This window comes from Odocoileus virginianus, chromosome 18 (genome assembly GCF_023699985.2).
Source record: "Odocoileus virginianus isolate 20LAN1187 ecotype Illinois chromosome 18, Ovbor_1.2, whole genome shotgun sequence".
In the NCBI taxonomy this organism is placed as follows: Eukaryota; Metazoa; Chordata; class Mammalia; order Artiodactyla; family Cervidae; genus Odocoileus; species Odocoileus virginianus.
The window spans coordinates 31,951,268-31,977,804 of record NC_069691.1 but is presented as its reverse complement, the minus strand read 5'-3'; the positions used below and the strand labels follow the sequence as shown (position 1 = coordinate 31,977,804).

The 26,537-nt window shown below is 35.8% G+C and overlaps 2 protein-coding genes and 1 long non-coding RNA gene across 10 annotated transcripts in view; 2 read left to right on the top strand and 1 right to left on the bottom strand.

Moving 5' to 3' along the window:
• The window catches only part of CCDC171 (coiled-coil domain containing 171), a 327,536-nt gene that overhangs the window by 194,722 nt on the left and 106,277 nt on the right, over positions 1–26,537 (bottom strand). For all 8 annotated transcript variants that reach the window (XR_011492812.1, XM_070480539.1, XM_070480537.1 and 5 more), the window contains 5 exons: positions 23,333–23,439; positions 21,328–21,417; positions 20,287–20,487; positions 17,661–17,828; positions 15,686–15,874 (listed from right to left, as the gene is read on the bottom strand). Coding sequence is in view for 7 of the 8 variants with exons in the window: in XM_070480539.1 (XP_070336640.1) it covers positions 15,686–15,874; positions 17,661–17,828; positions 20,287–20,487; positions 21,328–21,417; positions 23,333–23,439 (755 nt within the window). In the remaining variant the exon portion in view is untranslated. The remainder of the gene's footprint in view (positions 1–15,685; positions 15,875–17,660; positions 17,829–20,286; positions 20,488–21,327; positions 21,418–23,332; positions 23,440–26,537) is intronic.
• LOC110140973 (small ribosomal subunit protein eS27-like) lies at positions 2,968–3,533 on the top strand. Its single transcript, XM_070480169.1, has one exon. It carries the CDS (start codon positions 3,221–3,223, stop codon positions 3,473–3,475), a length of 255 nt encoding a protein of 84 aa, XP_070336270.1. The 5' UTR covers positions 2,968–3,220; the 3' UTR covers positions 3,476–3,533.
• LOC110140975 (uncharacterized) lies at positions 14,185–22,203 on the top strand. The gene is made up of 3 exons (XR_011492813.1): positions 14,185–14,287; positions 17,393–18,084; positions 21,965–22,203. It is a non-coding gene; the product is annotated as an uncharacterized lncRNA (long non-coding RNA).

Below are 26,537 nucleotides of genomic sequence, written 5' to 3'. Positions count from 1 at the left end.
AGTATATGTTTTTCTGGAATTCCCTTGCTTTTTCTATGATCCAACAGATGTTGGCAATTTGATGTCGTTCCTCTTCCTTTTCTAAATCCAGCTTGTAGAAGTTCTCAGCTCATGTACTGCTGAAAACTAGCTTGAAGGATTTTGATCATGACCTTGTTAGCATCTGAAATGTGTGCAACTGTACAGTAGTTTAGGAGAAGGCAATGGCACCCCACTTCTGTACTCTTGCCTGGAAAATCCCATGGACGGAAGAGCCTGGTAGGCTGCAGTCCATGGGGTCGTGAAGAGTCAGACACGACTGAGCGACTTCACTTTCACTTTTCACTTTCATGCATTGGAGAAGGAAATGGCAACCCACTCCAGTGTTCTTGCCTGGAGAATCCCAGGGACGGGGGAGCCTGGTGGGCTGCCCTCTATGGGGTCGCACAGAGTCGGACACGACTGAAGCAACTTAGCAGCAGCAGCAGCAGTTCAGTAGTTTGAACATTCTTTGGCACTGCCCTTCTTTGAGACTAGAATGAAAATTGACCTTTTGCAGTCATGTGGCCACTGCTGAGTTTTCCAAATTTGCTGGCACACTGAGTACATCATTTTAACAGCATTATCTTTTAGGATTTAAAATAGCTCAGCTGAAATTCCATCACCTCCACTAGCTTTGTTTATAGTAATACTTCCTAAGTCCTACTTGACTTTACACTCCAGGAAGCCCTGGGAAGCCCTAAAACATGTTTATAATAGTCCTCTTTATATCAGTAAATTGAACCAACATCCGCCCAACTTTTCAAGTCAAAAACTTTGTAATCAGTCTTAATTCCTTCTTCTTTCACCTTATCCTCTCCATGCCCAAATCAAAACCATCAGCAAGCACAACAGGGCTTATCTACAAAATACATCCTCATTCATCTCCACCTTAATTCTAACGATCATCAGCAGTAACTATTTACCCCCAAACTTCAAACCTAGTTCCATGTCGAATTGGGTCAATCCAATCCTATTGCTGGAACTCTATCTTTACTGAACCAAGGTCTCCTCCTCAAGTCACAACACCTCCACATGCCTTCTGTAAAGACATCACCATCTCCCAGAATCCTCAACTGGAACGAAAAAGGATATGGGCTGCTCTTCTGCTATCCAGACATGAACCTTACTATGACCTTTCATAATTTATCCATGGTCTCTAGCACCACAGGTGCTTTCTGACTTCCCTAATGCTATTCAAGTTCTAACTATATCCTGAACCCACTTCAGGGGCTATCTATTCCATGACACCTATTACTATCAGTCTTACTCATGTTGACCTTGACCTTCTCTGAACGTAATTAAACTACTAGGCACTTAAACTCCTACACTCCTACTTACTTGTTTCATGTGTGTTTATCTACTCTCCCTCAAATACAATAGAGTTTTAGTTCCTAAAGGCCAGGGATTATTTATTCTGGTGCCTGTCACAATGCTTTATACCCTTCAAGTATTTAATAAGTATTAAACAAATTAAATAATCCTTTATAAAATGTTCCCTGGTGCTTAGCCCAGCACTTTACACATAATAAGCACTGAATAAATAGCCAGTGAATAAAAACTTTACAAATATAAAGCAAAGAAAAAAATAATCCAAAAAAGATATAATTTCTAAATATAATTTGGACCTTATCAACATGTCAAAATTTTGTTTTAAATTAATTCTGATATTCCAGAGGGACCTTCAGAGGTATTGCATTATTTACCATGAATTCTTCTTGAATAACAAAGCTTGTTTGAGGGTAAGGCTGGAAATTACTATGAGAGCAAATATGCCTTAAAAAAGAAAATTGGTATTCTTTACCAAAGAAGATTAAAGGCTAATATTTTTCAAACAAACATAAGGAACATCACCTTCAAATAGAACAAAAGCATTTCTAGTACTGAGATAACCTGCTCCGTGGTGTGTTAATTTCAAAAATAATATTCACAAATTCCCCCTCAAAATATCTTTAAAAAGTTTAACAACCTGCAATTTATTATAAACTTTATATCTTCTACACAGATTTTTTTGACATGCCAAAAATACTATCTAATTTCACTAGTTTTCCATGACTCTGATAAATTCAAAGTGCACTGAAAATGAAGGGGACAGGACAGCTTCTTCCCTTAATGAATCATGCACTTACTTCCTGAAATACAGAAGCTTTAAGGGACATCTTATTGGCTTTCAGCAACCCATGAACTTTGAGACCCTGGGCCAGCAATCAGACACTTCCCTGTGGAGTAAAACTTTTTTTTTTTTTATCACTTTCGCTTACTGAGTTCTCATTCTTTATGTTGGCAAAAAGACAAATTGCAAACTGCACAATCAGTGACAAACAGACATCAAAGGACTTCATTTTAAAAGGTTTTATTCTGGGACTTCCCTGGTGGTCCCCTGGCTGTGACTCCACGCTCCCAATGCAGGGGCCCGGGTTCGATCCCTGGTCAGGGAACTAGATCCCACATGCAGCAACTAAGACCTGGCACAGCCAAATAAATAAATATTTTTTTAAAAATACCCTTTCCCTCGGGCGGTGAGCTACTGTTGGGTATCTCGGCTGGCAGGTAAAGCTGGGAGGTCCCGGCCAGGGGCGCCGGTTGGAGACATGATTGCAATGCGGGCCTTAGGATTTGAGCCAAAGAAAGAAGAAATTAAAAAGATGATAGCTGAAACTGACAAAGAAGGAATTGGCACCATTAGTTTTGAAGAATTTTTTGCCATAATGAGTGTAAAAATGAGTGAAAAGGATGAAAAAGAAGAAATACTGAAGGCTTTCAAATTATTTGATGATGATGATACAGGAAGTATATCACTGAACAATATCAAGAGGGTTGCTAAGGAGCTAGGGGAAAATTTAACAGATGATGAACTTCAGGAAATGCTTGATGAGGCTGATCATGATGGTGATGGAGAAATAAACAAGGAAGAATTTTTGAAAATGATGCAAAAGACCACTCTTTATTAATACTGTCTTTTGTGCCTTCTGGAAAGTTGTTAACAAGTTTGTATTTGTTGTAAGTTCCATAATAGCAAATGTATTCATTTTCAGTGTTTAAGTTTATATACATAAACTGGTCTCTTGATGTCTAATCCATGTGAGAAGTTACATGTTGCGACCAATATGTTCTTAAATCCATAACATCAAGAACTAAAATGTAGTGACTTCCTTAAAAAAAAAAATACCCTTTCCCACAGTGACGACCTCCTCACGAGAACATGGCTCTCACAAAGGATCTTCTTCGTCCCTCTCCAAAAGAGGAGAAGAGGAAACACAAGAAGAAGCTCCTGGTGCAGAGCCCCAATTCCTATTTCACGGATGCAAAATGCCCAGGATGCTGTAAAATCACCACCGTCTTTAGCCATGCACAGACAGCAGTTTTGTGTGCTGGCTGTTCTACTGTCCTCTGCCAGCCTGCAGGAGGAAAAGCAAGGCTTACAGAAGGATGCTCTTCCAGACGGAAGCAGCACTAAAAGCACCCTGTATCAAGATGAACGGGAAACCATCCCAATAAACACGTTTTGGATACAAAAAAAATAATAAATAAATAAATTTTAATTTTTTAATAATAATAAAAGGTTTTATTTTTATGTTACCTATTTTTTTATACAATGGCAGTATCTTAAAATAATAAACACAAATCTGCCTGTTTTTCCTACAATGTAAATGTTTCTCTGTTAAAAAATAAAGCACATTTTGTGGAGAAACTGGAGTCTTCAATACCTTGTCAGTGGAAATGTTGAGATGGTGTGCACAGACTTTTGAAAAAGTCTGGCAGTTCTTCAAAAAGTTAAATACAAAGTTACCACACAACCCAGAAATTTCATTATCTGGTCTTCCATATATATACTGAAATACCATAATAGTTATTTACTTACCTTAAAAACACTATTTTCATTTTGGAAGTTTCAGTTCAGTTCAGTTCGATCTCTCAGTCCTGTCTGACTCTTTGCGACCCCATGGACTGCAGCACGCCAGGCCTCCCTGTCCATCACCAACACCTGGAGTTTACTCAGGCTCATGTCCATTGAGTCAGTGATGCCATCCAACCATCTTATCCTCCGTCCTCCCCTTCTCCTCCTGCCTTCAATCTTTCCCAGCATCAGAGTCTTTTCAAATGAGTCAATTCTTTGCATCAGGTGCCCAAAGTATTGGAGTTTCAGCTTTAGCATCAGTCCTTCCAATGAATATTCAGGATTGATCTACTTTAGGGTGGATTGGTTGGTCTCCTTGCAGTCCAAGAGACTCTCAAGAGTATTCACCAACACCACAGTTCAAAAGCATCAATTCTTCGGTGCTCAGCTTTCTTTATAGTGAAATCATCCAGCATTTCACATCCATACATGACTACTGGAAAAACCACAGCTTTGACTAGACAGACCTTTGTTGGCAAAGTAATGTCTCTGCCTTTTAATATGCTGTCTAGGTTGGTCATAGCTTTTCTTCCAAGGAGCAAGCATCTTTTAATTTCATTTGGAAGTTTAGCATGTCAAAAATAATAGGTGTCAAAAACAGTACATGCCTGTGTGTACTCTCTAGTTTCTAAGGCAATACAAATTATAAAACTATAAAATTATAAATTTATAAAATTATAAAACTATCCAAAGAGATAAGTCAAGCCCTCAAAAGAAAAGAGTTCTCTTCACCATTTGACTGAAAATAAACTGTCAGTACAGGCAAGATGCTTGATTTAGTCACTGTTAAAAGATGTTACCTCAGACTGCTAGAAAGTGAGCATGATCTCTAAGATCAGATCTGTCTCATGTCTCCCTTCCTTACGGACTTTCAGATCCTGAAGGCCCAGGTGGTTCTAGACTTCTCTATGAAGTCTTCAAACTTTGACCACCTTCCCTTCTGAGTTGATAGCATTCTTTTGGCAAATAATTACATACAACCTCATGATAAACCTTCTATTATTTAATTTTTCACATGTTTCTACAGTGCCTCTCCAACTAAATTTGACACTTTTTGACAAAATAAGTATTACACCTCTGTTAGGATCACAGCATGAAAATGTTACATAAATCTTATGTATAACATTTATTTAATTAATAATTACATTATGTAAAGTTATTTTGCTATTCTTACCTATGGTAGTAATTTTGCAACACAGTATGCTAAAATTTCAGCCTCTCAGAAAAAAGAAGTCTGAGAAAAATGAAACCGAGAACTATCATCTTTGATTAACACTGTGGCACTGGTTAGCTTTTTCATACATTATCATGTTTAATTACTAAATAAACAAGATTCACTTGGAAAAGTGAGTTCAGGAAATATGAAACTGAGTTGTCACTAGACTTGTTTTCAGCTATTACTTCATACACGAAAATAGCATGTTCCTAAAACAAAGTGTTTAGCATGATGCAAAAAAAGACTCACTGATACGGATGATGATAATATATTCAAACAGCTGCTGCTGCTGCTGCTGCTGCCACTAAGTCGCTTCATTTGAGTCCGACTCTGTGTGACCCCATAGACGGCAGCCCACCAGGCTCCCCTGTCCCTGGGATTCTCCAGGCAAGAACACTGGAGTGGGTTGCCATTTCCTTCTCCAGGGCATGAAAGTGAAAAGTGAAAGTGAAGTCGCTCAGTCGTGTCCGACTCTTAGCGACCCCATGGACTGCCGCCTACCAGACTCCTTTGTCCATGGGATCTTCCAGGCAAGAACACTGGAGTGGGGTGCCATTGCCTTCTCCAATTCAAACAGCACATAACGTTTACTTTGTAGTTTCTAAATGCCAAGCAAGGTGCTACACATGTCATGTCTATTTCCATTCTAATTCTGACCCTACAACTTCCTCACTACACAAATGAGCAATTCTCTGAATCTTACTTTTCACATTTGTAAAATAGAAATGATATTTAAGCAACTTATCTTACATGTTTATTATGAGGATCATGTAAGAAGAAGCAAGCAAAGGTATGAAAAAAGAGTTAGAAACTGGATCAAGCATTATAAAAATTCAGTTGATAGCATTATTATTAATAGAAAAAAACTTCTAAAACAATTATTTGAAAAGTAGTCAGAGAACTTTCGTGTATTTCATTAGATGTGCCCAATCATAACATAGTGTGTACCGAACTGTGTCTAACTCCTTGTGAATAATGTCTCCCTATCATCATCAACAATATAAACAAGCTGCACTTTTATCTCTGAATATTTTTGGAATTCAATTTAAAAGTAAAAAAATTTAACATCTAACAACACGTTTATGACTAACTTATTTCTAGCCAAATATATTCTTAATAATGTGATGGAAGAGAAATAAACTGCAATATATTATGATGAACATGAATTTCTTTGATTTTTGTTCTTCAATTTAAACTCACTTGACTTTACTAAGGGTTTCCCTGATAGCTCAGTTGGTAAAGAATCAGCCTGCAATGCAGAAGACCCTGGTTCAATTCCTGGGTCAGGAAGATCCACTGGAGAAGGAATAGGCTACCCACTCCAGTACTCTTGGATTTCCCTTGTGGCTCAGCTGGTAAAGAATCCACTGGCAATGCGGAAGACCTGGGTTCCATCCCTGGGTTGGGAAGATCCTCTGGAGAAGGGGACTTCACTAAACTGTCACATAAACTAGAAGTGTTTAAAATAAACATATCAAGGGTTAACCATACTTAGAACTGACAGTGAAAAATCTTTAGTTTTAGAGAGAAAGTTCTTGTTCCAGTAATTTCATCTTTTCAGATAGAAAAGAAACAAGAATATAAATAATAAAATTACAAAAGCAAAGTCAGTAAGGCAATGTACCATGGCACTCAGTCCTGATGCTTCAGTAGGCAAAGATGTTTGAGATATATTTATATGATGGCTCCAAAGTTATTTAAATCACAAATTACCCAACCATGTAGCTAGCACATTTTAACTAATGCTAAAAACATGCGAGGGCTTCCCAGGTGGCACTAAGAACCCTCTTGCTAACGCAGGAGACATAAGAGACACAGGTTCAACCCCTGGGTCAGGAAGGGCACAGCAACCCACTCTAGTATTCTAGCCTGGAAAATTCCACGGACAGAGGAGCCTAGTGGGCTACAGTCCATAAGGTCGCAGAGTCGGACACGACTGAAGCAACTTAAGAAAGTGAAAGTCACTCAGTCTTGTCTGACTCTTTGTGACCATATGGACTGTAGCCCGCCATGGAATTCTCCATGGAATTCTCCAGGCAAGAATACTGGAGTGGGCAGCCATTCCCTTCTCCAGGGGATCTTCCCAATCCAGGGATCGAACCCAAGTCCTTCACATTGCAGGTGGAAGCAACTTAGCACGTATGCAAACACATGCTAAAAAACAATCTTCCTACTCTAATTTCATTACCTAATAGCATTCCCACTATCTGCTTTAAAGCTTAAACGTCCAAATGTCTTACAAATTAATCCGCATTTTTTCTAATAAAAGCTATTCATATCCAAAAATTGTTTTTTATTTAACTACCTTTTACTAACCACTTCTTTACAATAACCAAACACTAAAAAGAGACTCTATGGATAAGTCATTTATTTTCTAGCAGATGGTATCTATTAATGGCTAGGTTCTCCTGACACACAACATTCTCTACAACCCATAATCCTATGCAAAACTGTGGATTTTTCCCTCTCGTGTCCTTATTAACATAATTTTTGAAGTTTAAATAATATACAATGAAAATATCTTTATCTGTATTGCAACTTGGGGAAAAAAGCAGAGATATGGAATTAATCACAGGAAAACACCCCAAAATGAAATTTACAGATACTGTAATATGCAATATAATATTAGTTACCAAATATAAACCCAAATTAAATGCTGCTGTGTATCCAATTATATTTTATGAAAATTCAAATACTGTACATAAATAATACAGATAAATGCCAATATATAATATTAATGTACATTCAGAAATAATGAAAATGACACTTTCAATTTGCATATTCAGGGATCAAAGCCACATGTTATACATTCTTCAGGAAAAAAGTCTTCAGTGAGAGCTGCTCCTAAAACATTAGCATTTGTGATGCTGATTCCTTTACTTGAGAAAATGAATTGCTATGCCTTCCTGCAGATTTATAAAGGAAGTGAGTTCAAAACACTGATAGGATAGTTTGAAATCAAGAATTTTGTTCTTTTCTCTCAGGATTGCTTTGACTGTTAGGGGTCTTTTTGTGGTTTCACACACATTTTAGGCTCATTTCTCTTATTTCTATGAAGAATTCCTTTGTTTTTTTTTTTCTTCCCCTTTGGTATTTTGATGGCGATTGAACTGAACCTGTAGATCATTTTGGGTAGTACTGTCATTTTAACAATATTAATTCTTCTGATCCACGAACAAGGGATATCTCTCTTTGTTTGTATCCTCTGTTTCTTTCTTGTCATTTTTATTGTCCAGATATTTTACTTTTCCAGTTAATTTATTCCTAAATATTTTATTGTTTCTGATGCTACTGTGAATGGGATCGTTTTATTTTTCCAAGCCTTCTTCATTAGTGTAAAGGAATGTCACAGGTTAATATAAGTTGATTTTGTAACCTGCCACTTTACTAAAATCATCAACTACAATTAATTATATCAATTACATGTAATTACTTAATTACAATAGTTTTTGATTCTCTTTGGGATTTCCTACAGGTAAGATCATTGCATCAGCAAGCCATAGTGATAAAAACAATATGGCATTGGCACTAAAACAGACATCTAGACCAATGGTACAGAATAGATAGTCCAGAATCAAATCCCACCCTATATGGTCAACTACTATTCAACAAAGGAACCAATAAAACTAATGAGGAAAGGACAGTCTATTCAGCAAATGGTGCTGGAAAAATTGGAGAAACGTGTACAGAATAATGAAACTAGACCCTTTTCTCATACCACTCACAAAAATTAACTCAAAATAGATCTAAGTCTTAAACATAAGACCTAATACCATAAAACTCCTGAAGAAAACATAGAGATGAAGCCCAAAGATATTTGTCTTGGGAATGATTTTTTGGATATGACATCAAAAGCACAAGCAATACAAATAAAAATCAACAAATGGGACTATATCAAACTCAAAAGCTCCTGCACTGCAAAATAAACAATTAACAAAATGAGATAAATGCCAACAGACTGGAAGAAAATTTTCCAAATCATATATCAGATGAGGGGTTAATATTCAAAATACATAAAGAATTAATACAATTTAATAACCTAAAAAAATATTTTTAAATGGCCAGAAGAACTAAATAGACATTTTTCCAAATAGGACATCAAAATGGTCAACAGACACATGAGAAGATGCTCAATATCACTATTCATCAGGGAAATACAAGTAAAAACCACAACAAAATATCACCTCATACCTGTTAAGATGGCTATCAAGAGACAGCAGGTGACAGTGAGGGCGTGGCAGAAAAGAAACCCTTAAACACTGCTGGAAAGAATGTAAATTAGTGCAACCACTAGGGAAAACAATATGAAGGTACCTCAAGAAATTAAAACTAGACCTACCATCCAGGAATTCTGCTTCTCAGAATATACCCAAGGAAATGAAAACAGTAACTCAGTGAGATACATGCACTCCCGTGTTTAGTGTAGCACTATTCACAATAGCCAAAATATGGAAACAATCAAAAAGCCCATCAACAAATGAATGGGTAAAAAAGACTTACACACAGAAGGTAATATTCTTCACCCATGAGAAATGAATATATCCTGCCATTGGTGACAACATGAATGAATCTTGAATATACTATGTTAAGCAAGATAAGATAGACAAGAGAACGACATCACTTATATGCGGAATCTAAAGAAATCAAACATGTAAAAAAAACAACAATGTACAAGAGAACTGCCATCAGACTACCAGCTGATTTCTCAACAGAAACTCTACAAGCCAGAATGGAATGGCATAATATATTTAAAGTGATGAAAGGGAAAAACCTACAACCAAGAATACTCTAACCAGCAAGACTCTCCTTCAGATTTGATGGAGAAATCAAAAGCTTTCCAGACCAGTAAAGATTAAGAGAATTCAGCACTACCAAACCAGCTTTATAACAAATGCTAAAGGAACTTCTCTAGGCAGGAAACACAAGAGAAGGAAAAGACCTACAGAAAATAAACCAGAAACAACTAAGGAAAAAGTAATAGGATCATGCTGTGTGCTGTCACTCATTCATGTCCAACTCTGTGCAGCCGGCCAGGCTCCTCTGTTCGTGGAATTCTCCAGGCAAGTAGCCAGTCATTTCTCCAGGAGATCTTCCTGACTCAGGGATCAAACCCAGATCTCCACATTGCAGGCAGATTCTTTACCATCTGATTAGATGTCATATATGTTCACTGAACATAGACAATAATATGGTATTGTAAGCATATAATGTAATAAATATTACAATGGCAACCATATCACAGTACATTAATATAAGAAGTAACATGATGTATATGTTAAATTTATACCACATTGCATGTCAAATTTATCCCATTTTTTAAAAGTGATAGGAAATGAAGAAAATTGGAAGGTTCACATCACCTGATTTCAAGACTAGCCAAAAAACACAAAAATCATACCAGTGTGGTACTGAAAAAAGAACAGACATATAAATAAATGGAATAGATGAGAAAGTCTAAAAAACAGACTTAGACAAATGCAACCAACTGATTTCTGACACAGGTGCAAAGGCAATTCAATAGAAAAGGGATAGTCTTTAAAGAAATAGTGCTAGAACATGGACATCTACATGCAGAAAAAAAAAAAAAATCAACCCAAGCCTCACAGCTTTACAAAAATTAACTCAAAATGGATCACAGACCTATATGTAAAACCTGAAACTATACAAAATCTAGAAAAAAAGCAAGAAGAAATCCTGGTGATCTTGCACTAGGGAAAAGAGTTCTCAGATACAACACTAAAAGCCCAGGCCATAAAAGAAAAATGGATCAAATTGAACTTTATAAATTTAAAACACTTGTTCTGCAAAAGTCCTTTAAGAGACTTGGAGAGAATACTTGCAAATCACATATCTAACAAACAACTTGTATCCAGAATATATAAACAATGTTTGAAATTCAGCAAGAAGAAAATAAGCAACATAATTACAAAGTAGGCAAAAGATATGAATAGATAATTCACCAAAGAAAATATACAGATGGCAAATAAGCATATGAAAAATACTCAACATTATGATTCACTAGGGAAAGTCTAAATTAAAACCATAATGACATAGCACTATACACCTATTAGAATAGCTAAAGAGAAAAAGAAAAAAATGATGAAGCCACATGCTGGCACAGATGCAGAGCAATTAGAACTTTCTTACAAGCCTAGTGAGAAGGCAAAATGATAATCACTTGGGAAAACAATTTGATAGTTTCTTATAAAGTTAAATACATACTTACCAGAATAACAGAAATCAGAAACTCCTAAGTATTCACTCAAAAAAAAAAAAATTAACTTATATGCAGAGTACATCATGTGAAGTGCCGGGCTAGATGAAGCACAAGCTGGAATCAAGATTGCCAGGAAAAATACCAATAACCTCAGATACACAGACGATACCACCCTTATGGCAGAAAGCAAAGAAGAACTAAAGAGCCTCTTGATGAAAGTGAAAGAGGAGAGTGAAAAAGTTGGCTTAAAACTCAACATTCAGAAAACTGAAAAAGTTGGCTTAAAACTTAACATTCAGAAAACTAAGATCATGGCATCTGGTCCCATCACTTCATGGCAAACAGATGGGGAAACAATGGAAACAGTGACAAACTTTATTTTGGGGGCTCCAAAATCACTGCAGATGGTGACTATAGCCATGAAATTAAAAGACACTTGCTCCTTGGAGGAAAAGCTATGACCAACCTAGACAGCATATTAAAAAGCAGAGACATTACTTTACCAATAAAGGTCCATCTAGTCAAGGCTATGGTTTTTCCAGTGGTCATGTATGGATGTGAGAGTTGGACTATAAAGAAAGCTGAACACCAAAGAATTGATGCTTTTGAACTGTGGTGTTGGAGAAGACTCTTGAGAGTCCCTTGGACTGCAAGGAGATCCAACCTGTCAATCCTTAAGGAAATCAATCCTGAATATTCACTGAAAGGACTAATGCTGAAGCTGAAACTCCAATACTCTGACCAGCTGATGTGAAGAACCAATTCATTTGAAAAGACCCTGATGCTGGGAAAGATTGAAGGTGGGAGGAGAAGGGGGCGACAGAGGATGAGATGGTTGGATGGCATCACTGACTCTATGTACATGAGTTTGAGTAGGCTCCAGGAGTTGGTGATGAACATGGAAGCCTGGCATGCTGAAGTCCACAGGGTTGCAAAGAGTCAAACACAACTGAGTGACTGAACTGAACTGAATGAGCCACAAAAACCTACCCATGAATGTAAAAGTATCTTTAATCATAATTGTAAAAAACTAAAACAACCCAAAGGCCCATCAGCAAGTATCTAGATAAACAATTCTACATCCATACAATGGAATATTACTCAGCAGTAAAAAGGAGTGAGCTACCGATAAACCAATAATGTGAATAATTTCCAAACATATTTTGTTGAGTGAAGAAAGACCTAAAATGCTACCTACTGTATGATTTCACTTATATAACATACTGAGGCTTCCCTGATAGGTCAGTGGATAAGAATCCACCTGCCAAAGTAGGAGACTCAGGTTCAATCCCTGGTCTGGGAAGTTTCCACATGCCACAGAGCAACTACCCCGTACCCCACAACCACCGAGCTTGTGCTCCAGGCCTCAGGAACCACAACTACTGAGCTCTCGTGACAAGACCACCGAAGCCCACGGGCCCTAGAGCCAGCGCTCTGCAACAAGAGAAGCCACTGCAATGAGAAGCCCACATCCACAGCTAGACACAAGCCCTCACTCTCTGCAACTAGAGAAAAAGCCTGGGCAGCAACAAAGACCCAGCACAGCCAATACATAAGTAAATAAAGAAAATTTATATAACATTCTGGAAAAGGCAAAACTGTAGGGATGCAACAAACCTGCAGTTCCCATATACAGTCAGTTGTTTTTTCTCAAAGGGACTAGGGATACTAAACCAGGAAAAGTAACGTCTTGAATAAATGGTGTGGGAACAACAAATGCAGACAGAAAATGAACCTCTGCCTCCATTTAACATCACACACAAAAATTAATTTGAGATGGATCACAGACCTAGACAAAAAAGTTAAAACTATAAAATCTCTAGAAGAAATGATATATTATCTTCAGAATCTTGGGGTATAGAAAGATTGTTTACCACATAAAAGTACTCAAAAGAGAAAAAGATTTACAAGTTGAACTTCACCAAAATTTTAAAATTTGTGATCATCAAAATAAACACTAAAAAATGAAAAGGCAAGTGAGATACTGAAAGAAAATATCTGGGATACATATGTATGATAAAGAATTATATCCAGAATTTATAAGAACTTCTGAAAATCAATAATCAAAACACAAACAACCTAAATTTTTTTAATGTACAAACACCTGAAGAGACACGTCACAAAAGAAAATATATAAATGACAACAAGAACATAAAAAGTGCTCAACATCACTAATCACCAAGAAAATGTGAATTAAAATCACAATGAAATTCCATTTTAAAACAACTAGAATGGCTAAAATTTAGAAGACCGATAATGACAAACTTTGCAGTGGATGTAGTACAATGAAAATTCTCACACACTGATGGTAGAAATATAAAATGATAGAACCATTTTGGAAAAAATGTCTGAGGGTTTTTTAATAAACATACATCTGTCTTATAAACTAGTGTAGTTAAACTACACTCTTAACTACAAAATGAAAACATACATATGTCAATAAAACCGGTAAACAATAATGTTTGCTGAAATTTTTGTTTACAATAGCCAAAAGCTGGAAAAAGACAAATATCCATCAATTCACAATTTATCAAATTGTGGTATAATTATAAAACGGAATACTACTCAACTATAAAAAAGAATGATCGGGATGGGGAATACAAGTATATCCATGGCTGATTCATGTCAATGTATGACAAAAACCACTACAATAATGTAAAGTAATTAGCCTCCAACTAATAAAAAAAAATAAAAATTAAATTAAATTTAAAAAAAGAATGAACACAACAAGATAAATACAACAAGGATGAATATTAAAAAAAAATATGTTGAGGGAAATAAGGCAACCACCAAAGACTACACACTGAATGATTCCATCGTGAGGAAATTCTAGAACAAAGGAAAATAATCTATGACGATAGGTATCAGAACATCAGAACAATGGGTGCCTACGGGGAGTGGAAGTTGGCTGGAAGAGAGCATAAGAGAACTTTCTGAGGTAATGGAAATGTTAAATCTTAAATGGGGCAACTGGTACATGGGTGCATACACTGATAAAAACATCATACTGTATACTTAAAATCTGTTCACTGCATGTCAATATTATCTCTAAAAAATTTATTTAGGTCTCTCTAGTGGTAGAAAATGCAGAAGATATCACATGGCATCCTGCATGAAGTGAACAAAAGGCCACTTTTAGAGAGTGTATGAATTCATTCAAAATCACAGAGAGAAGCTTAACTTCATATGGGGTTCAAATGCTTGTGAAAACAGAGTGGTCTTTTTTTTTTTCCATTTATTTTTATTAGTTGGAGGCTAATTACTTCACAACATTGCAGTGGGTTTTGTCACACATTGACATGAATCAGCCATGGAGTTACATGTATTCCCCATCCCAATCCCCCCTCCCACCTCCCTCTCCACCCGATTCCTCTGGGTCTTCCCAGTGCACCAGGCCCGAGCACTTGTCTCATGCATCCCACCTGGGCTGGTTCTGTTTCACTATAGATAATATACATGCTGTTCTCTCAAAACATCACACCCTCACCTTCTCCCACAGAGTCCAAAAGTCTGTTCTGTACATCTGTGTCTAGAGTGGTCTTATTTTAAGCAACTGGAAACTGTTTATTGGCAAATTTTTAAAATGTGGTTTCTTTTTTTAATTAGACTTGACAATATAAGAGTGAGTGGATCAAATAAAGAGGTTAAAAACTGAATCAACTATGGGAAGTCTATGCAAAAAAAAGTATAGACTCATTGTTATTTCTGATTGGGCAGGAATGAGAGTTAACAATATAAAGTATGTTGATAATATCTTGTATAAGGAAAAAATATGATTTTGTTAACTACACATAACTTCTGTTCTCAATGGAATCCAACACAGAGGACATATTACCTCTCACAACCAATAGTTTTGCTATAGGATCTATAACTATAATTCAAATTCTTCAACATTAGGAACTACAGCAAATTTCAACCCCAAATGAATTTAAATGACGGTTCACATATTAACAGAAATCTCCATAAATGGAATAAACCGGATCAAAGTATATCTACACTAAAACTGATAATATTTTACCAAAATTTCTTAATCTTTATTTTTAAAATGAAGGAAATACAATTTTAGTATTTAATTGATCTGTGCATTTTTAACCAGAAACCCATCTACTTTCAAACTTAAGTGAGACAAGCCTTAATCCACCTGAGTATGTGCATATGCATGTATGCCCATTTGTGTAGGTGTCTTTGCACAATCACATGTACATGTAACCCAAACAAGCAAGTTCTGTGTGGTTCTCCGAAGTTTTAACTGACTTGGTATTGGTATTAAAAGAAAACACTTGAAAGTAAAAGGTCGAGCATCCCATTTTGAAAGCTCTTTGTGGCAGCAGCATACCTGTGCCCTCTTCTGTACCTCCAGGAGGAGTTCAGAGTACTGCAGCTCCAGTTCCTTCTTTTGTTTGTGCCAGCAGCTCTCCTGGGCTTTGATCTGCTCTGCCACTTTGTTAAAGGTGTCTTCCTGGGTTTGCTGAAGCTCTTTCATCGTATCAGACTTGTTTTTACAGATATACTCTAGATGACTTATCTAAATGGTGAAATGCAATACAGAACAAGATATGCTTACCAATGTGTTCTTTGTATCATCTCCCCCAGAAGGCATTCTAGAATTTTCTACTATATTTTATGCCTTAAGATCATACAAAAATTTTAAGCTAAAATGAAAAAAAAAAAGAAGAAGAAACAGGAGTTAGTAGAACAAAACTATATTTTAGCAGAAAATGTGTCATTTATACGTATAGATGACATCTTTTTCTCTAATAAATTGTATGTGCGTGCTCAGTCACTCAGTTGTGTCTGACTCTCTCTGTGACCCCATGGACTGCAGCCCACCAGGCTCCTCTGTCCATGGCATTTTCCAGGCAAGAATACTGAAATTGCTTGCCATTTCCTATTCCAGGGGATCTTCCTAACCCAGGGATCAAACCCACACCTCCTGCATTGGCAGGTGGATTCTTTACCACTATGCCACGTGTGAGAAGCTCCAATAACAAATAAAGTTACTTATTCTATAATCAATTTTACTGAGAAAATTAAGAAGAATATTTTTACCTCTAGAACCAAAGCTCAAGCTGTTCAGGTATTTCAGTGGGAAAGGAAGTATTTAAATGAGATTTACAAATCTACAAACATTTTACATATAAAAAAGCAGAATGTTTCAATCATTTTTTATTTCACATTCAAAACACCGGAAAGCAAATCCTCATCATCTAACATGTACGACAATTAACAATGTTTTGAAATTATGAAAAACTATTAAAACACAATACCATATCAGAGAGCTAAAACATGTACTCACTTTAATTATTGGTTATTTGGAAATCTGTTACATACACATTCACAGCTAAGAACAGTATCTCCACTTATCACAATTTATTCCCTTATTTCCTCAGTTCTACTTCTCAACGCCTATGATTGTTTGCCAATTAACACCAAGATAAAAATGCTCTCACCCTAAAATTGGGCCAAGATGCTGTTTCATTACTTCAACAGATTTTTAAAAAACAACTTAGGGAACAATTTTCCTCTCTGTGTCCCTTAAGGGCGAATGTCACTGCAACTAAGACCTAGGAACTAGATCATATAAATACAGCTCTGACTAGTTCAACAGACGCAGGATAAGAATTAACACCTTTAACAGAGAAATTCGTTGGACTGCTAAGCCACTTTAATTTTCAATAACCAAAAAACGGTTTCTAAATTTTTTTTGAAAGACTGAATTCCTAGGTTTGTGAATGTTAAAGGGATGATAAAAGTCCAGTTTTCTCCTACAATATGTCCTTCCTACTTTCTAAAGCACTGAATGGGTTTTGTAATATACAGTTTGTTCTATTACAAGAAATGTCATAAACATAATTTTTAAATTTTAAGTGCTTTCAAAGTAACATCTCATTATTTCCTGAGCAAAGAATTTTAGGATCATGTTTTTGAATAACCGTATCTTGTTTCTATTTTATGCTAACATAAAGAGTTGGTTTATTAATGTAAATGACTAAGTTCTTTGAATTGCTTCATCAGTAAGATTAATTTATTTTCTTTTAATTAGGTCCCTGTGGCTAACACTGGCTAGTAGTATTAGCATGTCCTGCACAGAAAGTGGAGCTCAGAGACTTCATACAGACTTCAGTCACATTTACATGCCCACAGCAATGGCATCAAACTGAGTTGTAGACAAGCCATAATTAATGGTATTGAATTATTAACACCCAAATTCTTTTTGAAATAAGATGAATGTCAGCCCCTCTTAATGATACTGTGATGTGGACAAATGTCACTGAATTTAATAGAGGAATCTGGTGCCTGAGGACAGTTACCTTCTCATTAGCCCTGTTGAGGTCTACGATCAGGGCATCAACATTCTCCTGCAAGACTGCACAAAGCTCAGACCAAGAGAATTTATCCAGCATGCCTTCTGGTTGTTTTATGAGCACAGAGCCTGCTATCAAGTGCTGATACAAGGTATGAAGGAAGGTTAGCTTCTCCTGTGAGAAAAAAAGAAATTAATTCCAGTATATAAACACTGTAAGAAGTAAAACACATAATACACATGGTGAAGAATTTATGTCAAAAATCCTGGAAAGGAAGTGTAGAAGCCAAAAGACCCAGGTTTTAAGGCCAGCTCTGCTCCAACGGAGGACACGATCTGAGTCAGTGTCTGTTCAGCCTTACTTGTCTGTAAAGCCTTCCTTGGCTTTAACATGAGGTATCTGGACCAGCTGCTTCTAAGCTCTTCTAACTGTAAGTTAACATGGTAATTCCATAATTTCATATTTACATTTGCCAAAAAAGATGTTAAGTCAAAAAACCAAAATAAAGAGTGTACCCAACACTGTTAATGAAAAAGTTATACCAATATCTGCACTTTAAATGCACACAATTACTCAGCTTTCCTCCTCCTCCAGAGATTCTAGTTTACTTACCACTTATAGGAAATCTATCCTAAGCCCCTTAGGCAAAGCAGACAGTGATATGAAAGAGATGGAAGATAGGCTCATTATTTTTCCCCCACTTATAAGTTTATACCAGACTTGGCAAACTGGGCATTTGTAGGTGTTTAAATATCACAAAGTTAGCAGTCCAAAAACAAAAACAAAAAAAACGGACACGGCTACCCAAGACATACTTTAAAACTGTTCAATTAAAAATATGTAAAAAAATTCTTTCAAATTATATTGCTATTTTTGTAGCTAAACCATCCATTGTTTAATGACCTAGAAACACTATACTGTAGAATTCAGTAAAAAGCTGATTTCCATCTTGAACACAAAAAGAGAATTTACTTACTAAAATGCCAAATTGCTCTCGTTATAAAACATTTTTATCCTTTAAGTCAAACAATGGAACTCAAGACAAAGTAATTGTGAAGCTGCAAAATGAGCATTTTATGTAGATAAAATAAGCTCTCTCAAGGTTTTTTAACAGACCAACAGGAAAACTTTTAAAAGAAATTTTAAATTTCTATTTAAAGATAGGAATTCTAATCTTCCAGATAAAACAGCTGAACGTAGCATATGTAAAAGTTTTGTAGTTAGAAACTGTGGTGAAAGTTTCCAATATATATAAAAATATGTATCTTTCATTCTCTCTATAGGTCATCTTAGATTTTTCCAAATATAACAATTTAAAACCCCCCAAAAATCTGAATATGTAGCTTTATCCACAACTTGAATTAAGATACAAGAAGAATCTTTATAACAATGCTATGTATTTTTGTTTTTTAAGCAATTAAAGATGTCTTTTGCATTTTCAACTAAATCGAGACATTCAAAAATCTTATTAAATATAACTAACCAAACATAATACTCAGGCACTAACAACCTTCCCTCTCCACATTTTGCCAAGTAATCGAGTTCTTCCCAAAGGGTAATTCATTGTGTCGCCATCATGTCCTTTTTGCTTGGGCTGTGATGAACCATGCATGACAATCATCCATTTGGCGTGAAAAGAGAATCTCAAGATCCAAAATCAATTCACACATGTTGAACCCAACCACAATCCTGTAGACATGCTGACTTTACAATACAGTCAGCCTTCTAGTTTCCTTTACTTTAATCATTATCTGATGTGTAGAACAATTCCAGCCCCTTCATGTGGACACAATTTAAATCCCAGACTGTAAGAAGAGTGGGAAGAATGTTTCCTTTTTACTCTCTTGGCATTCATGTTCATATTTGTTCGAGTAATGAACTCAATATGCAAGACGACTCAGATAAACTAGCTCCACGCTAGCTAGACTAGCTCTACGTCCCATGGGTAAAAGAAAATATAAGATTACAATTCCACTCACACAGGCTCATACAGTATGGAAGAGTCTGTCATAATATTTTAAGAAGTCATTAATAAATTAACATGGATAGGCAACCCCCAAGGGCATCCAAATAAACTTTTTACCCGTGTGGGACTTGTATTTTTCTAAATTTTGATTAATATACTACAACTATAAAAAATAAGGCAACTGTATTAAAGTAGATATTATTCCTGTTTTGCAAAGAAGGAAGCAAAGATGTGGAGAGACCAAACCATGTGGCTTGCCCGTATTCACAGTATGTAAGCAGCAGTACCTCTATCCAAGTCAGTTCCTTCAGGTTACAAAAAAGATTCTTCCCACCATGTCAGGCTACTAAACTACTGAAATAAAAAAATTATCTTGTCACTGACACACAAGACTGTTAGGAGCAGAGCTGCTTGAGATAGTATGTTCTAATAGAGAAAATAACTTGTACAAATGATAAAACAGTTAAACTACTTTATTTCTCTCACAAAATTGTATCACACAAGAGTAATGGAATGGCTGGTTTTGCAGCTGGCATGAACATTTCAAAATAGCTGAGAAATTTTTTGAATTAAATAAGAGTAAAAAGAACCACTTGATAGATGTAAATTTCTAAAAGTGAGACTAGTGCAAGGCCTTCCTGACAGTCCTCTTGTCTCAGGTAATACCTCGGTATCCTTATGGAAAGCCTGGGAAAGCTTCTGAAGTTCACTCTCAGATTGGGCTGCTCGCGCCTTTTCTTTCTCCCAACAGTGCAGCACATTCTGTAGTTCCACTTTCAAAGTGTTTATTAGAGCCTCTCTGTCTGCACATTTAGTGCGTAAATGACTTAACTCTTTACTGACATCCGCCAGCTTATCCTGAAGGTCCTGTTGGAGACATTAAACAAAAAGATGGTAGGAAGATTATAACACTTAAATATAAAATGTTAAATAACTTATTCCAAAAAGCTCTTTACAAGAGTTTTCCTTTCAGCTCATTATTTAAAAAAAAAAAAAAAAAAAAAAAAAACTTGGTAGCTCAAAAACTTTTAAATAACATTTAAAAAATAAATCTCCTACATTTACTACAAGAACATTTACTTCCCAGTGACATTTCAATGCCAGTAGAAATCTCAAATACATGACATAACATTCTGCTTCACTTTTCAGTCCTTACCCTTAACAGATTTCATTCAAGTACATCCATGACAAGCAACATGAACCCACACCAAAAAATTCCAACTCTGAGAGTTGCCTTAGTACAAGTTTGCAAAGATGTAGTACATAAAAGCAGCACAAAAAATAAACTGTTGTCCTGGACCAAGCTAGATGTGGTCTCAGCCCACTACTAGGCATGATGTACTTAAAACAATGACTCCACTCCAAAATTATGAAAATGACTCCAAGCACTAACGTGCTTACATAAAATATGTTGACTGTGTATCTAAGTTTGGACATCAAATCTTAAAACAATTTTTGAATCTATAGTACTATCATTAAATCTGGGAAATGAATTTTTCCTTGAACCAAAACAATTTCCAATAAAGTTTTTTTAATGAAAAATCATTATTTTGATCAACAATGAAAAAAAATTTTTAAGCTGTATCTAAACGTACTTAATAAAAAATAGGAAGATATATTTTCATATAGCTCTCCTTAAAAATATTCCCTAGATAATTATATTAGTTTCTTAACACAACAGGAAAAAGTTATTCTAAATTATAATACCTTTATATTTTTAGTGTGAGATTCTATCTTCTGTTTGGTAGAGTCAAGTTCATTAGATGCCTTTTCCTTAGCATTATTCATGTTGCTTAGCTGATGAAAAAAAATGTAAGTAACTTTTAAAAATACTTTCCAAGGGTGGATAACTCAAAAGCTAATCTTTAAATTTTTATGCAATTATTAAATACAAATTTTTGATAGCAATTCAGTCTTAAAAATGTATTTCTCTTGGTTAATTATGTAGTTTCTGTCACAAGTCCACATGCTAAAAAGAAAAGCAAGCATTCAAGCTTAAAATGTCAGTGATATTGTTGTGTTTTTAGCAGCTATCTGGATAAAGGATTTCATTCTTACTGTAAACAAATATAACTTTATTCTTAAAATCCTACAGGACCAAAATGCCAGAAGCAATGGCATCTATACGGAAAGAAAAAAGGACAGAACAGAAGACTGTTCTTTCTACATCGTGAGGGTATCCGCAGGTCTCTCGCTCCATATGACAACCTCAGGGTCGGTCACATGCAGTCCTACTGGGAAGGCTTGTGGCAGGTCATCAGTTGGTCCTGCTCCGCTTGTGATTTATTTTCTTTGACAGTTCATTCTTCTTTCTGTCAGACTGCTCTTTTTGCTTTCTTTGCAGCCACCCCCTTGGTCTCCCCACTGCTGTCTCTGGCACTGGTTCACAACAAAGCGCATTACTAAGCCAAAGCCTGCTGAGTCGACTTTTCAACTGTGCTGAGGATCATGTGACATTCATCCTCCCAAATAACAATTCGCTGTGGGTAATATGTTCCTACTTACCCTGCAGCTTCCAGAGCTAGGCCTCAGAAGAGGTGCATAAACTACTAACAATACAGGTTGTCTTGTCTCACTGGGAAAGACGGCAATGTTTGCTCTTTATAGAAATTTAATTATTCCAGTGGTCACTTTCTTTTAAGCCTTTTGAACAATTACAGAAGGCATTTAGAAGACTCACTTTTCCTTCTTTCTTCACCTTAACAAACTAAAGTAAAATATGGCTCTTTTGAAATGGGAAATATAAGGGTTTCATGGCCTTTGTATTACATGAAATAAACAGATAAACACAAAGGGATAAATACTAAATTCCAGGTTTTGTGACTTGTCTTCAATTGGAAAAACTGTCTGTTGTTTTACTAACTGTGTTTAACGTAGTTATTTCATATTTTCTAATTTGATAAGATGTAACTAAAAAACTCTTCAATTTTTAAAAAGAAGTTCATAAAACATTTTAATAATAAAATAAAACAAAATAATAAAATAAAAACAAAACATTTTAATTGATAATAAGAAAATTATCAATCCACAAATTAAACAATACAAAAGAGAAGATAACATGTACACCCATGGCTGATTCACGCCAATGTATGGCAAAAACCACTACAATATTGTAAAGTAATTAGCCTCCAATTTAAATAAATAAATTAAAAAAGAAAACATTTTAAAAAAAAGAAGATAAATAGAAGCATGAGCTTTTTCAATCAGGAAACCAAAAACCTCCAGGCTACATCAAGCAGATATTTGTTTTTAAAAAACTTCTAACAGTCACTCCCTCTAGAGAATGCAAACTAGTTTCTCTCTTTTTTAGTAAGATCTCTACAATTTGTAGAACTCAAGCCAAAATATCGACAAGCCCTAAATGTCCACTACGTATTCCAAATCTCATGAAAACACATTAACATTTAAATATTATATTAACTGAGTTGCACAGCTTTTTTATTAAATTAAAATAGATAAATTATGAAGACCAAGAAGTGACAGTCTTTAGAACTCGTAAAACAGTAGTGTGACAGAAGAGTTACAAAAACACCGTGAGACCTGACTTTAGGCCACGCTTATAGATAAAACAGTGACAGGCAACTTATTATTTTTTTATCTGTGAGGCTGTCAAATCAACACTCGCAATATTTTTGACCTTTGTAACAAGCAAGCAATACGTACTGCTGCAGGCCGAAGGCTATGTGTGTGGAGCCAACAGTGCAAGTGTTACCTCATTAGACGCATCTTCCAGCTTGTTCTGGTAATCTGTCAAGGTACGCCTCAGAGTCTCAAGGACAACAGAGAAGCTGGGAGGTGCATCTTTGTCCTTGTGGATGCCTACAGAAAAATACAGAATGAAAATACACCATTAAAGCCACAAAGAAACAACAGTTAGCTGAAAAGACATCATGATACATGAGTAGACTCTTATTCTTCTAAGTATACTGCTGTATAGCCAAGTATTAATCGATTTCTAAACAAGTGGTCAAATTAAATTCATAATACATCAAGTACAAATTTATGGCTACTCTGTACCTAAGTCCACCTTGTAGTTTGTAGTAAGCTCTTTTTTTCTTTTTTTCCCCCCATTTCCAAAGGAACTAAAGTATTTGTACATACCTGTCACCCAACAATTAAATAAACAGTCTATACTAAACACTGTTTGGGGAACTTAAATATACTTACTTTGGTCCCTGTGTTTCTGATCAGTCAGGCCTATTTTTCTCAAACAGTAATTTCTGAACCCAAGAGCACAAAATTTTCTGTTATGCTTAGAAATGATATTCTTCAATCCTTAAAATTCTCAAGTTACAATTTCAAATATAAAAATACTATTACTATCTATATAGGCCCATATCATGTTTCAATTAAAACTCTTAAAACTGATACCCACTGTAAAAATATATTTCCACATTATGCCCTCAAACTATTTTAATTTAGCTAGGACATAAATTAGTTGAGCTAATCAAGGTCACATGGTTAAATGCAGTTTAAAATATCAATCCAAATCATCAAAAGTTTAGTTTCAAAAACTACTTTACACTGTTTGCTTATTGTATTACTCATAAACTGTAAAAAATTAAGTAGCAAATTTTAAAACATACTAAAAGTATAATAATTTCTCCCTCTCATATTTTATAATCTAAATATTAATATAGATAAGAAGCATTCATAATAACTTTTTTATTATTCATTGATTCATTCATTCAACTAATTTAACTCATTAATGTATTCCTACTGTGTACTAATCCTAGACATGGCAAATGGAGATGAACAAGAGTGGTGGAGATTGTTCTTATGGAATTTACCATCTAAAAAGAAGAGATGAGACAGTAAACAATTACATAAGCTCATTCATCCATTCCTCCAGTATTCAGTTGCTGGAACTTTAGGGAGAGGAGGGAAGAAGGCAGTAACAAAGGAAAGAAAGGATGAGTGAAGGGGGGAAAGTCTTTGGTTAATAACAGAACAATCTGATTTACCTCAGAGTATTAATGATAATTATTATTTTAATTTTGAACAAAATATTATTAATAAACATTACATTGCCAAAGTATAATTTAAACACTATCTGAAGTATGGGTACACCTTAGATTTTCTTAAAGAGAAGAATAATAATTAATTGAAAAACCAAAAGTAATGTGGAAACAACACATATCCCAGCGAGAGGGGGGAGAAAAGAAGACAGTGCCCTCAGCCATGAAAATGAAGGAGACAGTACTCTTCATAATGACTATGAGTTGGAGAGACAACTCATTAAAAATTTTATTACAGGTCTTACCAAATATATTTTTTTAAATTGCTCTCTTGCTCAAGATTAAAAAAAAAAAATGTAATGTATAATTCTTTTCTTTTGCTACTACACAAGTAGGCCATGAATAAATCATTCAAGGACACCCGGGAAATCTGTTAGCTTATACAATAGGGGAGAAAACTTGCTCTTAGAAATCCAGAAGAATAAAATCACCATAATATGGTTACTGAGGGATAAGGGGACAAAATGCCCTCCCCTTACTGACCCATGAAAAGCTTATATTCGACATACAATAAAGTCTCTCTGTCTGAAAATGCCTTCACAATAAAGTTCAAATGAGGTGCAAAGTATATGCTTTATGCCCCGGCCACTTTCATTATAGACAGAAGTACTCACTGGCACCTTAACACGACAAAGTGTTCACAAGTAAAAAGAAAAGACCCAGGAGCTTACTGACTGAAATGTGACTCAACCTAATAACGTCCTCATCACTGTACTATTAGCACCCCAAACGATAAACTATTAAAGCTATCCGATCAGTGAAAGGACTAAAAACTCACAGAGAAGAACAGTAATAAAAAAATACAGTAAAATTTTAACAATAGTCATAACTGTTTTTTCAAAGGTCAAAGTCCAAATGAAGAAAAGCATGTGTCATGACCATTTATAGTACCATTATGCCAACTCAGAATCTTCTTAGTTTCTCTGTCTGCCCACGTATGTCTCTTTACACGGGTGCCAGCCTGTATTTTCACATCACTGCTGCCTGTCTCAACTTCTTTCTCACTTTTAAGCAGGTTTCAAGTCTGGGTGCTCAGGTGTGTCTGACTCTTTGTGACCCCATGAACTGCAGTCTGCCAGGCTCCTCTGTCCATGGGATTCTCCAGGCAAGAACAGCGGAGTGGGTTGCCCTTTTCTTCTCCAAGGTCAAGTCTGGGTTCACCTTGCCAAAGCTTTTCCTTGAATTAGTAGCCCACAGAAGGGAATGAGATGGAAGGAAAGGGTCCAAACCTTCCATTTAAATGTCCCGTTTTGGACAATGTGAAAAACTAAATATTTTTACATGACTCAAATAAACCACTGTTTTTCAGGATGGTGTTATCTATCATCTCAGTAACCCACAGTTCCACAGAAGAAACAGTAAATTATAATGACTGAGATGAGTCTATTTCCTCCACCTTGTCAACCATTCTATCTACTCCAGTATCATGCAAAACCTCAATTATTAAGAAATAATGGACAGAACTTCCTAGGTGGCTCAGTAGTAAAGAATTTGCCTGCCAATGCAGGAGACACAAGTTTGATCCCTGATCCAGGAAGATCCCACATACCACGGAACAACTAAGCCCATATACCGCAACTATTGAGCCGGTGTCCTAGAGCCTGCAAACCACAACTACTGAGAACACAGACCACAACTGCTGAGCCAACACACCCCAGAGCCCATGCTCTGCAGTAAGAGAAGCCCCTGCACTGGGAAGCCCATGCACCACTAGACAGTGGTGGTGAGAAGAGAGAGTATTAGAAAGTAACCCCTGCTCACTGCAACCAGAGAACAGCCTGTGCAGCAATGAAGACACAACAACGCCAAAAATAAATAAATAAAATTATTTTTTAAAAAAGAAATGGACAGAATATAAAAGGCTTTCCGGGATGGGGAATACATGTAAATCCATGGCTA

Excerpts from the sequence above, each read along its gene's own strand:
- LOC110140973 (XM_070480169.1), top strand. The coding sequence starts at position 3,221 with ATGGCTCTCACAAAGGATCTTCTTCGTCCCTCTCCAAAAGAGGAGAAG.